Raw genomic sequence first — 20,386 nt, 5'->3', positions numbered from 1 at the left:
TCTTCTTGCAGTCCATGGGACTCTCAAGAGTCTCCTCCAGCACCATAATTCAAAAGCATCAATTCTTTGGCGAGCAGTATATTACTATGTAAAAATAAATTATGGTCAGCCTGTGTAAGGCATCTTCCCATGTTCTAAAGGTATACAAAATGCGCCCCCAAATCTCTTATTTTGACACTTTTAAATGCAAGTGCTGGGAGTGTACATTTTCTTTTTTTTGTGCACTTCTAAATGCTTTAGTGTTTTCAATGCAGTTTTTAATAGAGTTTTTTTTTTTTTTTTTACACTGCTTGTGTATTTTTAGTTGCATTTGTTTCCATTCTTGTTGTGAGCCACATTGGGACCTGCACTGGGAGAAAGGAGGGAGGGAGGGAGGGAGCGAGCGAGAGCGAGCTTGAGTTTATATGAAGATTTGGTCACTTAAGCAACCAAGCAAAGCCCAATTTCAGTTAGCTTGAGTTTGCTGCCATCTGGTGGTCAGGTTGAGATTATTACAAGAGCTGAGAGCTCTTCATATCCTAATGTGTTTTGGAGGGTGTCAGTCTGGCTGCTGTCCTGAGTCCATTTCAGCTATTGCAAGGCTGCAATAAACCAGTTCCTTTGTTGAAGTAATGATTTGGGCTAGCTAATCATAGGCTTTATCCCCACCCCAAACTAGCTGTCAGAGTGGCTGAGTTGAGCTGGAAGCAGACTGGAAGCTGGAGACACAGGGACATGCTTGCTCTGTGCTGGATCCAAAGCTGTGATTAATGAAGAAGCAAGATCATTGGGGATGTTAATGCTGTGAATCCCTCTATCATATGTGCAGGTTATATATATGTGTAAATAAACCATATATCCTATAAAAATCCCAGTCTTACTAACCTTCATTCCAAAGACTCCAAACCCTGGGCAAACACTGGAACCCCTGGATTCTCTCACCACTCAGAGACAGGGACGGTGTACATAACAATACTAAATAATTTTGGGATCAAACCAGACAAGGCTAAGCAGTTTTATAATCCTATTCATTAATGCTTAAATCACTATAGCTTACACCAATGAGATTTAAGGCAGCTTATTTTCTGGATCACACGTCTCATTCACATTGTAAATGACTGGATTCTATGCTATCTCTAGGTTTGCTGATAAAATGCTGCCTACAAACATTTGAATGCTTCTACCTCACCTTTCTCCACTAGTTGTTTTCCCGAGGACAGTTATGGCAGAAAAACATGTTTGATCATTTAGGGTGCAATCTTGGACCCAGTTACCAGGAAGAAAAGTCCCATTGAACTCAAAGAGGCTGCCTTAACAACATAAGAACCTTGCTGGTTCAGATATAAGACTCATTGAGTCCAGCATCTGCAGAGTGGTCAACCAGATGTCTATGGGAAGCCCACAAGCAGAGCATGACAGCAATAGGACGGTGTTTTCCAGTAACTGGTACTCAGTACTCTACTGCCTGATACTAGAGGTAATGTAGACACCATGACTAGTAGACATGTTTCTCCATGAATTTACTCTTTTGGCAGCAAATTTGTAACTTGCTCTATGTGCTATGTGAAGAAGTACAGTGCTTCCTTTTTTCTTTGTATCCACTGTTTCCCACCATTCAACTAGGGTGGTGCTGTGGTCTAAACCACTGGGCCTCTTGGGCATGACGATCAGAAGGTCAATAGTTCGAATCCCCATGATGGGGTGAGCTCCCGTTGCTCTGTCCCAGCTCCTGCCAACCTAGCAGTTCGAAAGCACGCCAGTGCAAGTAGATAAATAGGTACCAATGCGGTGAGAAGGTAAATGGCATTTCCATCTGCTCTGGCTTCCATCACGGTGTTCTGTTGTGCCAGTAGCGGTTTAGTCATGCTGACCACATGACCCAGAAAGCTGTCTGTGGACAAACACTGGCTACCTCGGCCTGAAAGCAAGGTGAGAGCCGCAACCCCATAGCCACCTTTGACTGGACTTAACCCTCCAGGAGTCCTTTACCTCTTTTTTTTTTTTTAACCATTCAGCTTTATTGGATTACAAATGGTTCTAGTTCTTATGAGGGAGAAACACTTCTCACGACCCACTTTCTTCATCCCATGCGTAACTTTACACACTCCTACAACATGTCCCCTTTTCACTTGGCACTTTTAAATTTTTTTACAGGAACACTAGTAATGTTTGTATACTTGCAGATCCCATGTGGGCAACTGGGAGACCCATGCATTGTCCACCTGAGTGGACACTGCAAACCTTGTTTAGGATGTGCATCCCTTGGCTTGTGACTGTCTGCACAGTTAAAACACTCTGATTCATCAAGTATCTGTTCTTAAAGCTCTGTGGGCTTGAAATGAGCCTTGAACATTCTCTTCGGCAGCATGTGCAGATTGTTGTTGCTGGGAGTATGGCAACCTGGCTTTAATAATAAAGAAGATGAAAGGATCTGAATCCAAAACACACAGCTAATAGGACTGGTGAATGCGGCACATCACCTAACTACTGCTGCTATTATAGTTTATATGGCATATGAACTATGGGGAATTTTGCTCCAACCCTTACAGCAGTAAAAACGGCAGTAAGACCAACCAATCTGAATAAATAATCATCAAATTTATTGAATCATGAATAATTTAAGACTGGTACAATCATTAGCTTTATTCTCCATGACACAGGACAGGGGTGAGAAGGGCAGGCCAGAGGGAGGCATGGTCCAGAACAGACCAACGGCAGATTCCAATCCTAAATGGTAACAGAAAATTAAATAGGGATGGTAGGGCGGAGGTAAACATCATACTGTACACAAAATACTCAATTCCTAGTTTTTCTCTTTAAAAATGGCTAGAAAAAATTCATCAAAATGCAGCACTTGTAATCAAATATTTACAGTTCTATGTTACAATGAAAAAAATGTACATCTTAAAAGAGAACTTTTCTCATAAATGGTTCCACTGGAAACAACTAGATCAAAACAGCAACCTTCCATTTAATCTCCACAATTTTTTTCCATGTGTTTTCCCCCCCTCGTTCTCTCCTTTTCCTTAAAAGGGAATTGTCACATTTAGACAAGTTTCAAGACACAGAATATCAAAAATGTAAATCACCAACGCAATATTGTAAGGGGTTTATTTGTCTCTCCAAAATATACCAAAAGGAGGAGGAACTAACCAAGCCCTCCCTGTTTCTGCACCATCACCCTAAAAAAAAAAGAAATCCAATATATGACTTGTACAATTATTGACAGTTATGAAGGAAAGAAATATTTTGCATGCTTCCAATTTATAACAAAACACGACTGTTGCATAGAGTCTTGCACTAAAAACCAAGAAGTAATTCCAATTTGTGGGGCGGGTTGAGGGAAGGCAAAACTGGAAGCAACTCAGATGAATTATTTCATCATTCTAAAAAGGGAAGGAATTTTTATTTATTGATGTTGAAAAGAAGAGCTAGGTAAGAAATGTGCACAACAGGTAACCCTGAATCCCGAAGTTTCAGAAAGGATACTGAAGTTGTCTGATCATCCAAAAGGATGAAGTTGCTAAATGTAAATTATTTTTCAGTGACACAAACTATGGTAATAAAAAGATAGAATTCATTTCCTGTTCATGGCAACAGGATATGCAGGAGAGGGGGGAAAAACCTGAATACCCAGCATAAGAGATTTTGTAAAGGGAGTCAAATAGGCTATATATCTGATGTGAGTCGAGATCCCACATACTGCTTTCCCCAGCCACATCATTCCTGTAAATAAGTCTTGTGTGTCTTGATGTTTGTGAAATCTCAATGCTCCCAATTCAGTCTGGCTGGACAACAAAGCCTTCAGCTAAATAAAATTTCTCCACACATTTCACTGGAGAGATCAGCTCCATACGTGGTTTTTGCTTTCTACATATGAAGAGTTGCTCTTTCCTTTGAAATGGACCAGACAGCAGAAGCATGCATGGAATCACTGCATCAGGATAAATTTGTGGCACTTTTATAAGAAAGTTTCTGGATTTACACAACAGGGTAAAGTTGTTAATGTACCTTCACAGAAACCACTTTGCAGAGGAGGCGACTTGACTGGAAATGACAAATAGCAAACTCTAAATGTCAATTCCAAACAGATACAAGGGGTGTTGGTGTTGGTTGGGAATCAAATTGTATAATTTAACCACTGGGGCACAACTGTAATAAACATTGTTTACCCAGATTTATACACAATACATTTATTCCTCAGGCCAGCTTCCATATTGGGTAAGGTGAGCAGAATCCTTGAATATTTCTTATGAGCCTATGCATACACACATCAAGAACCCAATTCCACAGTTCCCTTAGGAAAAAAGTCCCCACTGGCTGGGAAAAAAACCCTCATTGGTTGGTTTACTTTAAACAGGATCCCTCTGTTTTTAGCAGAGAAAAGGCAGGAGATGATAGGAACCCTTCTAGGGCATACTTTTCTTGGCACTATTAACTATGTGGCAATGATGCTTTCAGCAAGACTTTAAAATGTTGCATGCTAAATGCATGGCAGCTGGGAATCACTCATGCTACACAGTTCCATGCAGATCTTGCCATACAGGTACAATGCCTGACTCCAACCTGCACTATATCATCACTTGGGGTGGACTTCAACACTGTGCTAACTGGGGTACACACGCAGGGAACAAGGTCTGCTTGCACAATGAGTTTTCTTCTTCTCTCCCCTGTACTCCCCAAACCTGTTCTATGGTCTCCCTCAACCCTCCAGAACAGATTTATGGGATGCAGAGGTCCTGTTGCATGAGCAGACCTCATTCATTGTACACAGCAACTTAGGTGAATCTTCCCCTAGTTTGTAAATCCCAGACTTGGGGGAAAGCCTCACATATACAACAAAATATATTGCCCGTAAGACGTGCACCTCCTTCTAGGCAAGCTCTGGGTTCCAGGTAGGGTGTGTGGTTGCTACTGAATCATGCAAGTCAGGGTATGAATTTAGGAACTCTGCAAGACTCCAGATGTATGGGTCGCCAACTACAACATCCATGGGGTGCGAAACAGAAACTGCTTAAAAACATGCAATGTAGAAACCAATCTCCAATGGGACACAGATGGGTCTTTCCCAGTGCAAGTGGTTTTCCTCTAAACTTCTTTTTCCTTCAAAATTATTTCAACGGAGAACACATATTCCTATGAAGGAAAGTGCTATGCTGAAAGAAGTCCAGACTGTGTTCAATGTTGGGTATGATGAATCTATTCAAACATTTATAAAAGGCATGCAGTACAAATTTCCTGGGACTATACCATTCAAAATGTACATGGATCTCCTATTTTAATGCTGGTTCTTGGTTTGTTTGTTTTTTTAAAAAAAACCTGCAAGTGTAAAGATAGCACTTCAGGGAGAAGGCAAAGAAAGAATAATTTTCTAGGATGATGATTTCCATATGAAGGGAACTTTTGACCTGGGAGAACCTTTCAAATCTGTCCCACAAGAGGTCCTAAGAAGCAGGGAGCTAAAAAACTAGCTCTCTCCAGCATGTTAGACGGATCTGCTTAGGGCTGTGGATCACTGTGGCCCATTATCAGCAACCAGGTGAGAATTAAGAAGGTTAGCTAAGTACCCTCCTTCTATCTTGTTATGATGAAACACTCAAGCAATTCTGGTTCAACAGTTCAACAGGCCATTAGTTCTAGAAAAAACATAATGGGAGCAAGTTCACAAAAAACTCCAAAACACAACAGATTAAATTCACACGTCACCAAAAGCAGAAAATTATGAGGTATAATAAAAAACCCTTACTCTTTCATGAGACATGGTAGCATAACCATAGTCCTCTTCAGGCATTACAAAGTTAGAATCAGAGGTGATAATTTGAAACATAGAATTGTAGAGATGGAAGGGACTCTGAATGTCATCTAGTCTGACCCATTTCATTGCAGGAATCTCAACACATGGTCTCCCATTCAATTTGAAATCATAGCAGATCGTGCTTAGCTTTGCAAATGTGCTTGCAGTTTCATTGCTGCAACACCATGTTCTGGATGTTTTGGAGGCAGGGAACACTGTATAGTGTTCCTGCTCCCCTCCACCCGACTTTGCAGTGTTGAATGGTAAGAATTGAAGTGGGATTGTAAGTTTGCTCACCTGGACATGCTGACAAACCTCTGCACAACTGGGGTTCCTGATTGCAGAGAGGCTTGTAAATATGCCCAGGGGTATCCATTTACAAGCCCCCTATATACCTTGCTGCTCAACACAACAAGGTTGGAAGTGGGGCAAGAGATCTTACGTTGCCCTTTGCCAGCCTGGTGCCCTCTAAAACTTCTGGAAGTCACCAGGTTGCTGAAGACTGTCTTTTACGCTTTGACATTTATAATGTCTGAAGAGGGCTCTTGTGTCTGTTGCATCATATTAACCCTACAAAGATTTAACACTTTCTTTTCAAAATGGTGACAAACATCTAGCCTGCATGTTCTAAAACAAAACAAAAGATTCTAGCAGTGATGCTGCACAGCATCCTAGAATATTTGTTTTTGCCTCCATTAGATAAACATCTGTCCAATGAAATGTTAGCTGTAAGTTGATATGGACATTCTGAAAAGCCCTCTCCCTCTCTTATTTTTTTCACTCTCTTAGTTATTGTCACATTTTTTAAAAAAAACAACAGAAGAAATCTCAATTATCTTATTACAAACAGTATTCACAGCAACTCACATAATTGTACTCCAAGAGATGACTCCTATAGCCCTGTTTTGTTTAAATAAAAAACCCCCATCATATGCAGCACTAATGGAATTCTAACACAATTAGTAGAAAGTAGGTAAGGCATCACTTTAAAAAAAATCAGCACCCAAAGATAGCTGAAAAGGCGTGTGTGTGTGTGTGTGTGTGTGTGTGTGTTTTGACTGTGGCTCTAGCTGTGGTACAGCCTGAGACAGCTGACTAGTTGTTGTATATTTCAAACAGAAAAACACAAACCAGAATGCAATTCTTTGTGAGGTGTTCTTGTTCCCCAGCAGAAGCACCAAGATTTTTTTTAAAAAAATTCAAAAAACATGAATCTTTACTTTGTGCGTTTGGCCAAGGAGGAAAAGGAGAATCTGAGAACCAGATAGGTTCAAAAACACGACCCTTCAAAGAAACAAACAAAATATTTAAAGACACAGTTCTCCTTTACACAAGACCTGGCTTAATAAAAATGATTTTAAAAGTTCCAGGAGTCCAAATAGGCTTTAGAGTTTTTGTACTGAAAAACAGTGGATTCTCATTCCTCATGACAAGTGGCTTTTGAAAATGAGGGCGTTTATTTAGTTAGTTTATTTTGAGGCATGAGGATGAAGTGTTAAAAAATTGTACTTGGGCAGCGTGAAGGCTAAACAATTGCTGCCTCAAACTTTTGGTAAATGTTTGGGTTAAGTAACAGTGTAACTAAAACCGGAAGTGTTCATTAAGCGTGTTTTCACCCTTCAGGTATGGGCAGCTATGCAAAGAACGGATGTGCATCCATGGGTGACGAAATCCACACTGGAGTTTTGCTTCCAGTCTTCCCTGATGCAGATCCTATTCCTGAAGAGACAAGCTGCAATCTAGTTTTAAAAGCCACTTGCCTTTTCAGCGGTGACAACTGCTGAAGCAAAAAGTGGAAGTAAAACACAGGTTGTGGGTATGTTTGTTTTCCTACGCATTATTTTGAATCCTGGCCAAAATGGTCGTAGTCCACAACATGCTGCTGTGGCTCAAAGGTTCATGGCTCCATTGAAAAGTAGCAAATGATGTGCAACATCTGTGTTCGGGGTGGATTAAGCCTCACATCTGCACCTATATAAAGAAAACTAAATACATAAACATAAAAAGCCAGATCTCTAACTAGAGAACATCCATAAGTGTGTGTTTGTGTGTGTGTACGTGTTTTCCCTGTTTCTCAGCTCGTTGCCTTTTGTGGAACATTATCAAGGCAAGCAAATATTTTATAGCACCAGAACTATCTGTAGATGAGGTTAGACTGAAAGATGATGTTTAAGTTCAGCGAATACTGAATGAGTTTGGTCAGAAGCAGCATAGGCAAGATCCACTCCCTTTTCTCCCTTTCTGGACAGTACATGGCACAAAGCTCTTTTGCTTCATAGCTTTGTAGGTGAGCATTTTTTGTTCCTTCTTCCCCCACGCCCACCACAAATTACTATGACTAATGTAATTGTTGGTATGGAAAAAAATATGTATTCAGTGTCTTAGGCATGTGAGCTCACAGCAATGTCGAAAAGAACAAAAACATAGTAGTGCAGTTCTAATTATCAAGGAAAATAAAAACACAATTCAAAAACATCAACTGGGTTGCCTGCACCCATATTTGAGACTGAAAAGGGGGTGGTTGGGGGAGAAACAGAAGGGGCGGAATAGTGTCTCTATTGTTCTTGCAGCTCTAATACTGAGATGTCCAGCTGGACTAAAGACCAGTGATCTTCATGGTTTGGTGATTATGTCTTCTAAGCAAGGCAGGAGATGGACCATGGGAAATAACCCACTTCTGCTATTGTCGCATCATAATGTTGATTCCAGAGATGAATCGAGGATGTCGTCGTGATGGCTATTGCTGTTGGAGTCACTGTCGTAACTCTGCGGGCTTGAATAGTTAGCTGCCTCCTGCAATCTCATCAGCATGTTCATCTGAGGAAATATCACAAGAGGACAAGCGGTGTTACTTGAATGTTGGCTCTATTTCCACAATTATTTATTGGCCTGTTTAAGCACTTGCTCTGCTTGCTGCATAAGACCCACAATTAGCATTCAATGTCACAAGAAGTCCAGCACCTATACAAGCAGGGTAGACCCGGCAACCAATTCTTCCTTGGTGTTTATGGACTACTGGCAGTAGCTATGTGGTGGAAACAGAATTGGAGTTAGGGTGGGTGGAGTGGAACTAGCTTGCTGGACAAGCTAGAAAAACCTTTCTGTCCTAGTAGCAGATCATGCCAAACATTTCAACCTTTCTCTGGAGGTTATAAGTTACCCATCTCCATCACATCATGCAATGCAGGGTCAGGGAACACTTGTATCTGTTGCGGCTCACATGCCAATGTTGGGCAGGGCGAAAAACAGTGTTTGTCAAGGGTCCACCCCTTCCTTTCCCTTCTCAGTGGGCTGCCAGGGGAGGGTTTGATTGCTCTTGCTGGAAGTGTGAACTGACTGCTTGCAAACACCCTCCTTCCATCACTTTGTTTATTTTTATGTTCTCCTGGGTCCGTCCCCCTGCCCCCGCCCATCTCCTCTCTCTTGGCTCCTCAGACTTGCATCAAGTTAGGGATGCATGCAGTCTCAGGGGATTAGATTCCCCACCCCTCATCTAAGTCCCTTTTGCAAGTCACATGTAATGTCATTGATGCTGAAGTGGTGTTTTTTTGCAGCCAGTTGAGAGTATAAGAGATTTTGGGTCCCACATGATTGGTCCTGCCCATTTGTTTGTAATGGGCAAGACCACTCACATAACAGTGCCATCTGATGAATCCATGGAAAAAGCAGCTTCTGTGGTGCTGTTGTAACATGAAAAGGGCACCATTCCCATAGTGTGCTCAGTGAAAGAACTTGCAGACAGCATGGCCTTGAGATAAGTTTCCAAGCTGGTTTGTAATCACTGTTTTACTCCCTCCAAAACTTAAGAGATGCTTCTCAAAGAACATGTTTAAGGTCAGGACAGCATACACAAAGCAATCACACAGACATCGCAAGCCAAGTAGACACCATCACATCTGCAACACAATTCTAAACTTCTAGGATGAGCCACAAACCACACATGGTGCTAGACTGGAGTCATCTGTGTGTACATTATACAGACCACCTGTGCCTTCCTGGACCAAGTCTCAATGCTTTCAAATAATACAACATTCAACACAATAAAATTTGTGCTGCTGACTAGCTGAGAAATCTCACCAGAGGATCTCCTTCGGCATCACTAGGTGGAACTTGCTTGCTGGTTGAACCTTCCCGAGGCATGGAGTACCCATCAAATCCAACATCTTCTGGCCGCAGTTGCAGCAAAGGAGGCCATTCGTGGTGTTGTGGGGTGGCTGCCCACGGGTAAGTGTCCATTACCCATTTGGCAGGGTCTTCCCATGGTGCTCTTCTTCCATACAACTGCAAGCAAGAACAAGACATCGTCCCTCATTAAAATATAATTTTTTTCAATATACAGGTCCTTTTAAAAAAACAAAAACAAATTTCTATTAAAGATTTCCTAGTTTTCAAAAATATGTGCATTGTCTCATTTTTAAGTTGTGATTTCTACAGATCAGTTTTCTTTGTTGCGAGGAATTAGTGCTGCATGCAGTATAACGTTTGAAAGAAAAGAGGCGGAGGGGTGGAGGATGGTGAGTGCGGTGGGGATATATAGGCCTTTAAGGTATAGGACTTCCGGAGGCGGCGCGAAACGAGTAATGGCGGTCCTCTTTGCGCTGCGAAGAGGGGCTCCGCAGAAAAGGGTCGTTCGCTGCGGCAAAGCGACGACCCACTAAGATAAACCACGAGCAGAGCGAGCTCGTGGCCGTGGGATCCGGCGGGCACCTAGAGCGACCCCCAAAACGAAGAAGGAACCCCGTAAGGGGCTCCGGAAGCGCGGAGGGGAAGCGGTGCTGTGGATTCATCGCTCTTTCTGCGGGAGTGAAGCCGCGCGGCTGTTACGGATGAGCGCCGACCTTTCTTCCTTAATATTGGATTACAAATCAACTACTCGTGAGTAAGAGCTACCTGAAATTGGATTACAAATTCATGAATTTGGCTGAAAACGGGAGACGAGAAAAAGGAAGTCCGTCTCCCGGTGGTGCTTAGTGATCAAAGGCAAAGGAACTGACAAGCTGGAAGCAGCACAAAAGGACTTTAAAACGGGAAACATCATACGTCTGGAGAAGTCAGAAATTGAAGGGAAAGGCAAGTTACTTTTATTTTCTTGCTATTGTGTTTATTCTACTTGGGGACTTTCTCCTCTGCTGGACTTTTAAAATTCTAAAGACTTTAGAAACCCCAGTCCCGGACTTGCAGCGGGGCAAAAGGCTGTTTTGCGGATACACATACAAAGTGGAAATGGATACTTAGAGGCATCACTGGTGGATACAATTAAATAACTGTATCTTGCACCTCCTGAGAAACTATTGTGGCAACATTGAGAGGGCTCTGCCAGAGGGAAAAGGTCTTCTCTAAAGACTATTGTTAACTTACTTAACTACAGGAACTTTAATGGCGTCTGAAACTTTGTTTCTTCTTTCCTGAACTGTAACAATACTCCCTCTAGTGGAGTTTGGGATTTACAATTTCCTGAGAACTAACTTTGTTTTGACTCTCTGTGGTTTGGTTATTTACTCTGAGGCCTGTCTTTCCCATGGAATTTTTGACAGCTTGACCTTGAATCCAAAGACAGGTGTGGAATGAGCGACCGAGTAAAAACAAGAGCTGCGTCGAAAGCAGGGAAAGGCCAACTGGTACAAACAACCCTGATTTCCCAGGCTCATAGATCTTCAGTCCCTGCTGTCTTACAGGCTGTACCATCACCAACACCCCCATCCAAGGAAGCTAAACAGTCAACAACTGAGGATATGGCAGCTGGGGGTTCCAACACTCTTTTAGAGGAAATGTTACAACAATTTGCAATTTTGAATAAAAAAGTGGATGATCAAACTGCAAAAATTGACTTAGCCACATCTTCAATCACCAAACTTTCTGAACAGGTGGCTAAGCATGCACAAGATATTGGAAATCTAAAGGACGCTACATCTGAAAATCGAAAATTGGCCGAGGCTGCGAACGAAAAAGCAGGAGAAGCAATTCAGAAAGTGGAGGAATTGAAAGGAGAGGTAAGGCCGCTTCATAAACATATCACTGACCAGCAGGCCTACCTGTCTTTGGTGGAATTGAGAAACAGGGAAAATAATTTAAGATTACGCTCTATCCCAGAGATTGAGAAAGAGGACTTGATTGGCTTCTTGACAGCAGAATTCTCTAAATTCTGGGGTATAAATGAAGATACAGATTTTAAAATAACAACTGCATTCAGACTGGGAAGAGTTACCGGGAAGGACAGGCCTAGAGACTGTTTGATTATCTTAAGGACTAAGCAGGAGAGAGACAAGCTACTTGACCTACATTTTAACAAAGCACTTGAGATCCAGGACAGAAGAGCACAAATTTACAAGGATATTCCTAAACAACTATTGGATCTCAGATCTAACTACACCGACCTAGCTGGACTTTTGAGAGGTAACGGAATACCATACAGGTGGGAGTTTCCACAAGGCCTCTCATTCAAATACAAAGGAAAGAAGATTAAAATCAAATCGAAAGAGGACAGCCAGAAGTTCCTACACGACCACGGAGAAGACTTGCAGAAAGGAGCGGCAGCTATTTGGCCACCACCAGAGTCTGGAAAAGAGCTACCATCCTCGGATTTGGACAAAAAAGAAGACGCCCCATAAAGAGCAACAACAGATTGATACAGGATGTCTCTGCAGCTGTACAGTTGGAACATTAATGGCGCAAATTCCCCGGAAAAACGCAAAAGGATCTTCCATATTCTAAAGAAAGAAAATTTGGACATAATTTGTCTGCAAGAAACCCATGTGACCAGGCTACATAGGAAGGTGTTAATAAATAAAAGATTAGGCCAAGAATTTATTTCATCAGATAGAGTTAAGAAGAGAGGCGTGGTGATCTACGCTAAGGAGAATTTATCACCAAAATTTTTGTTCAAAGATGAACAAGGAAGAATTCTGGCTATTGAAATACTGACCCAAGGAGAGAAAGTTTTGATATTAGGAATCTATGCACCAAATGAGGGGAAATCAGAATTTTATAAGAAGCTACATGAGACATTACTGGACTATCTGGATTATTCTAACATCATTATGATGGGAGACATGAATGGGGTTGTCTCTACCTTTATGGATAAGTCACAGAACCAGAATTTGACTAAAGATGGAAGACTACCAAAAACTTTCTTTGAACTAACTGACAATATGGATTTAATTGATTTATGGAGGACGAGAAACCCCCTAGGTAAAGAAGGAACTTTCTCTTCTGAGGCCCACCTGTCATGGACAAGAATCGACCAAATTTGGACAACTAGAGGGCTGGCACCCAAGACTACAAAAATAGAAATCTGCCCAAAGACTTGCTCCGACCATAACGCTCTGAAAATGGAAATGAGATTCACTACTGCCGATTCCTTCAGATGGAAAATGAATGACAACCTGTTAAGAGATCAAGAGATTGTAAAGAAGGCCCAAAAAGCTTTAAAGGACTATTTTGAAATTAACTTGAACACCTCGGTGGAAAAAAGAATAATCTGGGACGCAAGCAAAGCTGTTATGAGAGGGTTTCTGATACAACAGAATACGATTAAGAAAAAATTCTGGAATGGTAAAAAGGATAAGATATTGGAGAAGATAAGAGATGGAGAGAAAAAATTAAGATTGAATCCAAAATCAAAAGAGACTTTAAGAGAAATCAAATTCCACCAGTCACAATATACGAAATTGATTAACCAAGAAGTGGAATGGAAAATCAAACAAATGAAACAAAGATCCTTTGAATCTGCGAATAAATGTGGGAAACTGCTAGCTTGGCAGTTGAAAAAGAGACAAAAATTAAATTATGTTACCAACCTAGAAGTTGAAGGGAAAAATATTCAGAAACCGGGAGAAATTAGAAAGTGTTTCCAGAAATATTTTAAAAAACTGTATACACAAGGGTCCGAGGAAGCAACTGAGATAGAACAATTCTTGAAAGACAATGGCCTACCAAAACTATCTCAAGAGAAGAGATCAATCTTGAACTGTAAAATAACACAACAGGAAATCGAGGATGCCATTCAGAATATGCAACTAGGCAAATCTCCAGGCCCTGATGGACTTACCTCCAAGTACTATAGGATGTTAAAAGACTACTTGATACAACCATTAATGGAGGTTTGCAACCAGATTATGGGGGGAGGGAGGGCACCAGATACGTGGAAAGAAGCATTCATCACACTGATACCTAAAGTGGAAACTGAAAAGACTCAACTTAAGAACTACCGTCCCATCTCACTCCTAAACGTGGATTACAAAATATTTGCAGATATTTTGGCTAATAGATTTAAAAAAGTATTAAATGAAGTAATTCACAAGGACCAAGCTGGCTTTCTCCCAGGTAGACATTTGTTTGATAACACTAGGAATATTATCGATATTCTGGAACTTTTACAAACAAATATTAACACTAAAGCAGTGTTAATTTTTATTGATGCGGAGAAGGCCTTTGACAATATTTCTTGGAAATTCATGAAGAAAAACTTGGAAGGGATGGGAGTGGGAAGGGGGTTTGAGAATGGGATAGAAGCAATCTATTCAGAACAAAAAGCTAAGTTGATAGTGAACAATGTGGTGACAGAAGAACTTCATATTGAAAAAGGAACACGTCAGGGGTGCCCCCTTTCCCCTTTATTATTTATTTCAGTCCTGGAGGTTTTGCTGAACATGATAAGGAAGGATCGGCAGGTACAAGGAATACGGGTCGGAGCGAAACAATATAAACTGAAAGCATTTGCAGATGACTTGGTTTTAACATTACAGGAGCCAGAATCTAGTACAAAAAGAGTTTTGGAATTGATTCAGAAATTTGGTCGGGTGGCGGGTTTTAAGTTGAACAAACAAAAAACTAAGGTGTTAGGGAAAAACTTGACAGTTACTGAAACAGAGGGGTTTCAGAAGGAAACAGAACTAAACATTGTTAAAAAAGTGAAATACCTGGGGGTCAATCTGTCTTCTAAGAACTTGAATTTATTTAAAGACAACTATGAGAAATGTTGGTCAGAAGTTAAAAAAGACCTAGAAATCTGGTCAAGATTGAAACTATCCTTGTTAGGCCGAATTGCAGCTATAAAAATGAACGTTTTGCCAAAAATGTTGTTTTTGTTTCAAGCCTTGCAGATTGTGGACAGAGTGGAATGTTTTGGAAAGTGGCAGAAGGACATCTCTAGGTTTGTCTGGCAGGGCAAAAAGCCCCGAATAAAGTTTAAAATACTAACTGATGCAAAGGAGAGAGGGGGGTTTGCCCTGCCAGACTTAAGGTTATATTATGAAGCTGCGGCCCTCTGCTGGATGAAAGATTGGATTCTACTAGAAAACACTGATGTCCTAGATCTGGAAGGCTTTAATAATTCGTTAGGTTGGCATGCGTATCTGTGGTATGACAAGGGGAAAACACACGGAATGTTTAAAAACCATATTGTCAGAAAAGCAATATATATGGTCTGGAAAAAATACAAAGACTTATTGGAAAGCAAAACTCCGAGGTGGATTTCACCAATAGAGGCCAAGGCTCGGAAAAAACCCAATATGGAGGCATACTGGCCGAAATATTGGGAAATAATAGAAAACATTGGAGGTAATTGGAGGTTGCAGAGCTTTGAAAAATTAAAGGATAAGGTGCAAAATTGGTTACACTATGCCCAAATTAATGAGGTCTTTAAGCTAGACAAAAAAACAGGATTCCAGGTGGAAAAATCGAAACTTGAGACAGAGTTGTTAGAACCTAAGACCAAGTTATTATCGAGAATGTATAACTTGCTGCTTAAATGGAACACTCAGGATGAGACAGTTAAATCAGCGATGATAAAGTGGGCTCAGGACATTGGTTATAATATCATGTCTGAAGACTGGGAGAGGTTATGGACCACCGGTATGAAGTTTACTGCATGTAATGCTCTGAAAGAAAATATTATGAAAATGGTATACAGGTGGTACATGACCCCGGTCAAGCTGGCTAAGATATACCATTTGTCCGATAATAAATGCTGGAAATGTAAGGAAGCTGAGGGGACATTCTTTCACCTTTGGTGGACTTGTCCAAGATTGAAGGCCTTCTGGGAAATGATTTATAACGAGTTAAAAAAGGTGTTTAAGTACACCTTCCCCAAGAAACCGGAGGCCTTCCTTCTGGGCATTGTCGGCCAGAAGGTGTTAAAAAAGGATAGAACCTTTTTTATGTATGCTACAACAGCAGCAAGAATCCTTATCGCTAAGCATTGGAAGACCCAAGATTTGCCCACACTGGAGGACTGGCAGACGCAATTGATGAACTACATGGAACTAGCCGAGATGACTGCAAGGATCCGAGACTTGGGAGAAGAGGCAATGGAGGAGGACTGGAAAAAATTTAAAGACTATTTGCAAAAGTATCATAAGTTATATGAATCTTAAGATGCCGTATGACTTGGAATGTTAGCCCCAGCAACGAAAATTTAATTATCTATGAAATTGGATAACATTTATGAAAGAATCAAAGTTTAAATGGGTAAAAATGACAACATGTTATATTTTTAGAGTAAATGGAAAATAAGAGATTTAAACTTAAACTGCAATTGAAAATACAAAGAAACACACGAAATAAGGGTATAATTTGCTGATAACTTTATTATCAAGAATGCACTATGTGGGAGATGTGGGGAAGTCCAATGGAAATTTGAAATAAGTTGTTGAAATGGTTGTGATTTTCTGGTTTTTTTTTTTTCTTTCTTTCTATTCTTTATGTTGTTTCTTTCTTCTGTTCTTTCTGTAATTTGGAAAAAATGCAATAAAAATCATTATAAAAATAAATAAATAAGGTATAGCCTCTTGGTTTGTCATGACATTTCACAAGAGGAATCTCCCATTGTGTAAAAAATGTCTGGGCCAAGAACAGCCAGAGCTCTGTGTGCTTCCTCCTTTAAGCACCAAGCTCTAACTGTTCCTGGGTTGCCTGTTCATTGCAACTGATGTGGAATGGTGATTCCCAAGCATTTGGAGGTCTCCGAGCACCTGGATTTCTCATAGGTCACAACCATCACAGCAATGGTTTTCTGTGTTCTGAGAAAGCCTGGGATTCCTCGGACGTTTATGCGGGTTTCCTCAAGGAGAATGGTGGGACCAAAGTGCCCCTACCATATCATATATCACACGCAACCATGAGATCTTGATGCGCTGCGGGTACCTAGGATGAACTCTTAGTACATGTGAATTGAAAGTAAGGACTAATGGGGCTGGCCAGCTCATGAGAACTGAGGATGTGCAACGAGGCAAGAAAAGGAAGAATGCACAGGAAAGTGCGGGATAACACTTGGTTTCACATAATGTCATCAGCGCCTCCCCCCCCCCCCACAACCCGTCAATTCATAATGAATGGTCTTTAAATAGTCTCCCTGCAAACAAATCAAGATGAATGCTCAATAAACAGGTTGTCTGGAAGCACTCAGGGATAGACAACCGTCTCCTCTGAGAATTTGTAAACAACATAAGAGGTATGAAGCTTCTCTGATCTCCTGTCCTTTTAGACCAAATGTGCTTAAAGCTTCAGAAGTGCCCTTGCCAAACTGTTTGCTTGAATGTTTGGCTTCAAAGTCATCAAAGAACTACAGTTCAGTGCTTGGCAAGCTTCCCCAGCTTTGGTGCCAAAAAGCTTCCAAGGAACAGGTGATTCCACACATTTTAGTCTTTGACTTCAAACACGCATGCCCTCGCCACTTTGAAGAGGCGGTTTGATTTGACTGTAGCTTGCAAAAAGACACCACAAACCCTGCTCTGTGGAGCCATGGCTTTTTGTGAATGTATTTACATGAAGCGTCTTGGGCCAGCCAAAACCATTTGAGCAAGATGAAAGCTGAAGTTACAGAAAGTGGTTTCTAGAGGAAAATGAATGCTCATGTTTTCATGCTTGTAATACAGTTTAAGGTGGCTGCCCTTTGGGGGATTGTTTTTCACTTGCTATGCTTCTCTGTTCTGACAGCTTACATGGTGGAACATTAAGCAGACCCACCCCACGGGGAGCAAAGATACATTATGAGAACATCAGAATGTCATTAGCGTTCCAGGCATAAAGATTTCAAGAGCAACCCATGACTGCAGTGGGTTACATGACAAAAAAAAAAAGTCCTATTCCTATTCATCTTTTTCATAACCTAAGTGTTAAATTTTAACTTAACTTTTAAAAGAAAATACTGGGGAGCTCTCAACAGTCTTCCTTCGAACCAGTCAATTAGTTAAAACAAAAATCGGGTGGTACATTTATTCATTTGGCCATTACAGTCTCTCTCTCTATATATATATATATTATGGTGAACATTCTCTTGACCAAGGCATTTAGAAACACAAGAGGGGGAAATACTGAACCATACACTTGAGGTAGACGGAATCTCTGTCTACGTATTTTGCTACCTTTGGATTCTGACAGTTTGAAGCTTCTGTAGGACATATCTGATTTGACAACATTTAGGAACCTATATAGCATGGTGTTGCTACAAAGTATATTCTTCCTCTATCCAGAATTGTTCTACAAACATTACGGTATGTATGAAATAAAACAATTCTATATACAGTGAAATATGCTTTGTAGAGATTTCTCAGAAAGCAGGGTGTGTGTTTAAATAATTGACAGAATTCACGCTTTACTCTGAGAGCACGCCAAATGGTTACTGAGCAAATTTGTCCGCTAGGTGGTGCCATATAATCCAAAATCAGGGACTCTCACTCAAACAAATGGTATGTCAGAAGAACCCACCATGAAGCACAGGACACCAGGTGGAACAAGGAGAGAAGAGGATATCTACTCCAAAGACAGAGATTCAACCTGGCAAATGGATGCTTATAAAATTCCAGTTCCACTTTCAAGTCTCCTTTCCCAAAAATGTGGAATAATATCTTAAATCTTAAAGTTAAGGTTATAAACTTATCACACTATTTCCCCTTTTCTTCTTCTTTATTCAAGGCCATTTAAGTGTCTGAAATATGCTTTCAGATCACCGTGCATCCAGCAAGTTATGACACTGAAAAACCACAGGAATCCCCATACATTCCTATGGGAAACAATCAGCAGCAAATGGTGTCCTTTCTTACAAGACTGAGATGGTTACTGACTTGTTGAGGATGGGAACATGAAACACAAAATAGATTAAGATGCAGAGTCACCAGCAGTTATCATGTCTGTTTCACAGATATGCTGGCTGAGATAACAATAGCAGTGTTGTCTGAGCTGATTGAAACTGCTGAACAATTAGAACTTGTAATAAGATACTAAGCACTATCAGTTCAATCAGTCCTAAAAGACTCCTAAATCACTTTAATGACTCCTAAAGCACCATAAAGGAATTTAATATATATTTCTTTTTTTAAAAAAAAAAACCTCTACAAAAATGTTACAACTAGTTTAATTACATTGCTTTTGCTTTGTTCTTCTGAATGATAAGACAAACAAAACTACTTGAATTACGGAGAGAAGTGTCCTTTCCCCACATCTTACTCCAATGCAAAGAATACTGTGTTGTTAAAAAGATAGTAATAAATGGAGTGAGATAGCTCCAGACATGTGCTTGCATGAAAAGAAAAGCTAATTTAGTTAGCAGAATCTGATCCAGTGGAGGCTCCAACACTGTGAGTGTCGCCCAACAGAGCATAGAGAGGGCTGCAGGAGGAATTGGTGAAAATCGCTTTCCTCCAGTAGATGAGTCCCATTAACAGAGTTGTGTTCCCACCAAGTCTAGGTCTAACCCACTGGATATTGGTGCAATTCCTTTCCAAGCTAAAGAAAGCATTAATGCAAGTCTGCCTAACTCGTAACTCCAAAAGCCAAACAATGTCAAAAGTGGGGGAAGGAAATACTCTTCTTTTCAATGCCTGTCGGGGACTTGTTGCTGAGTGAGTTTCCCCAACATTAATGCTCTCATAGGGAGAGTTCCCTCACAAGCTTCTGAGGCATACTTGGGTTTGCCAAGCTCCTGTCAGGCTATTAAATGGTTGGTGGGCTGTGACTGGCTTGAAGGAGAGACAGTGTGGTGTAGTGGTTAGAGGGTTGGGCTGGTACCTGAGAGACCAGGGTTCAAATCTGAGCAAATAAAACACACCTGGGGGCAGGGGAGCAGATCTTGGGCCGGTCATGGCCTCTCAGCCTAAGCTACCTCCCAGGGTTGTTGTGAGGATAAAACAGGGAGGAAGAGAACCATCTACACCCCCTTGAGCTCCTTGAAGGAAAGGTGGGGTATAAACAGAGTAAAACAAAACAAATAAATGAGATGTGAAGACCTAGGTTGTGCTGTATCTGTTATTCCCCCATGCCCACACTCTTTGAGTAGGTGTAGTTCATATGCAAGCTCCTTACCTGTAGCCCTTCTCTAACAGCCTCAAGAAGATAGGGAACAATAGAGTAGTTCCACAGGTCAGTAAACCAAACCCTAGAACCGTCGACATCTATAGGGCAGGAGAGAAAGAGTCTTGGACCTGTGAGGAAAAAGGAGAAGGTTACATATGCCAAGCATCTTTGGTGAATATGGATTTAATTACAGCCACAACATCAAGCAAAAAATGACAAGAGAGGAGAAACACTTAGGATAAAGCACTGCACCAACAAAGGAGCCAGTTAACCCATAATAATAGACTAGGATTTATCTACAAGTTGAACATTTGCTAAGGCATC

General features: G+C 40.9%; 1 protein-coding gene across 8 annotated transcripts in view; it reads right to left on the bottom strand.

Moving 5' to 3' along the window:
* Nucleotides 1–2,556: 2,556 nt before the first annotated feature.
* NAV2 (neuron navigator 2) overlaps nucleotides 2,557–20,386 on the bottom strand; it is a 543,877-nt gene continuing 526,047 nt past the window's right edge. For all 8 annotated transcript variants that reach the window (XM_082223099.1, XM_082223101.1, XM_082223094.1 and 5 more), the window contains 3 exons: nucleotides 20,072–20,190; nucleotides 9,851–10,054; nucleotides 2,557–8,590 (listed from right to left, as the gene is read on the bottom strand). In XM_082223099.1, the coding sequence (XP_082079225.1) occupies nucleotides 8,465–8,590; nucleotides 9,851–10,054; nucleotides 20,072–20,190 (449 nt within the window). In that variant the 3' untranslated portion in view covers nucleotides 2,557–8,464. The remainder of the gene's footprint in view (nucleotides 8,591–9,850; nucleotides 10,055–20,071; nucleotides 20,191–20,386) is intronic.

The sequence above is a fragment of the Podarcis vaucheri genome (assembly GCF_965113315.1).
Source record: "Podarcis vaucheri genome assembly, chromosome: 1".
Taxonomy (NCBI): domain Eukaryota; kingdom Metazoa; phylum Chordata; class Lepidosauria; order Squamata; family Lacertidae; genus Podarcis; species Podarcis vaucheri.
The sequence above is the reverse complement of the archived record's forward strand: the minus strand, read 5'-3'. Positions and strand labels throughout refer to the sequence as shown.